The 1,431-nt window shown below is 61.2% G+C and overlaps 1 protein-coding gene across 1 annotated transcript in view; it reads right to left on the bottom strand.

Annotated features, from left to right (window-relative positions):
• PCGF2 (polycomb group ring finger 2) overlaps window positions 1-1,431 on the bottom strand; it is a 14,123-nt gene that overhangs the window by 7,981 nt on the left and 4,711 nt on the right. The window contains exons 2-4 of the mRNA XM_009882704.1: window positions 1,192-1,240; window positions 908-1,003; window positions 411-491 (exon numbers count right to left, since the gene is read on the bottom strand). Of these exons, the coding sequence (XP_009881006.1) occupies window positions 411-491; window positions 908-1,003; window positions 1,192-1,240 (226 nt within the window). The remainder of the gene's footprint in view (window positions 1-410; window positions 492-907; window positions 1,004-1,191; window positions 1,241-1,431) is intronic.

The following is a 1,431-nucleotide window of genomic DNA, read 5'->3' as shown; positions in this document are numbered from 1 at the left end:
AGGCACCCCGTGCCAGGACGGCGACGGCGCGCACCACGGCACCGGCCGCTCACGCTGGTGGCACGGCCAGGGATTGGCCACCGGTCCTCCCACCCGCCCTGGAGAAAGGGGCAGAAAAGCATGTGCAGCCCTCCAGCCTCCTAAAACCCACACCTTTGTAAGGAGGGGGCATCTGGGGTTTGATTTCTTGACGTGCTCCCATTTTTAAGCTTTTCGATTGAGTTTTTTGCAGTTCTTAAATTTTTCAATTTTTTAAGTAAGTTCTTCAAATCTAAAGTTTTTCAGTGTTTAAGCTTTTTTAATGCCTCCCGCCTTCCCCCAAAGGACTGCTTTTTTCTCCCCCGAGCTTTTCTCCAAGACAAGCCCCGGCGCCGTGTGCCCACGGTGGGGAAGGGGGCAGCTCCGCTTACCCTCCTCCAGGGATAGATGTAGGCGATGTCCATCAGGGTGTAATACTCCTTCAGGGGCTCGTCTTCGTAGAGGACTTCCACCTGGCGCAGGGAAAAGTGTCACCCCCCTCCAGCGCGGGGGCAGAAGCACCGCCGGTCCCCCCCGGAGACGCTCATGGGACATCGGGGCGTTGCTGTCCCCGAGTGCCTCTCGCGGAGCCGGGGGCTGCCGGGGCTCCCAGCACTGCCCTTCCCAAATACCGGAGCGAATTCAGAGTTTACACACAACGCGCCGTACGGGATGGATCCTGCCCCAGCGCCCACCCGCTGGGGATGCAAAGCCCGGGCTGCGCCAAGCGGAGCCGTGATATTTGGGAACAAGCGAAGCACGGCGTATTGGCAGCGGGGGGATGCAACACGGGACGGCCGAAATGACATCGCCACCGCCCCCCCTCACCCGGAGCCCACCGGAGCGCAGCAAAAGCCGTGCGGCGAGCGCAGCCCATCCGCACACTCACCTTGTACTTGCTGGGAACGTCCATCTTGTTGCGGAGGAACTTGGCCAGATGCATGACGGTCATCGCGGCGGGACAGCGCAGGAACCGCACCCCGTTCTTCTGGGGACGCAGCGGGAGGGGGCCGGGGGGAGAGGCGTTGCTGAGAGTCCGCCGTGCAATTAATGGGCAGTTCCCGCCTCCTCCAGCGGACGGTTTGGGGGGCCCTCCTGTCCCCCCACACCCCCCAAAAGCCCGGGAGGCGGCTGGGCACGGAGCTCGCCGTGCCGTGGTCCCACCACACTCACCTTCTCCTTCTCCAGGTCTCCGTTCTCCACAGTCCCTTTCTTCTCCTCTCTGAGGGGAGTAAAGCAAACACAGGACAAAGTTTGTGGAGGACTAAAAAGGCGGAGAGAAAAAAATAACCCACCAGAAGGGCCGTCCATGGAGGGGCTACAAGAGGAAACATCCAGTGACCTTCAGCCAAGCCCTGGCTTCGCCCCCCCCGACAACCCCAAGTCGCTGCATTTCCCATACAGCGCGCTGCA

The sequence above is a fragment of the Charadrius vociferus genome, unplaced genomic scaffold, assembly GCF_000708025.1.
Source record: "Charadrius vociferus isolate BGI_N301 unplaced genomic scaffold, ASM70802v2 scaffold1070, whole genome shotgun sequence".
Classification (NCBI taxonomy): Eukaryota; Metazoa; Chordata; class Aves; order Charadriiformes; family Charadriidae; genus Charadrius; species Charadrius vociferus.
The sequence above is the reverse complement of the archived record's forward strand: the minus strand, read 5'-3'. Positions and strand labels throughout refer to the sequence as shown.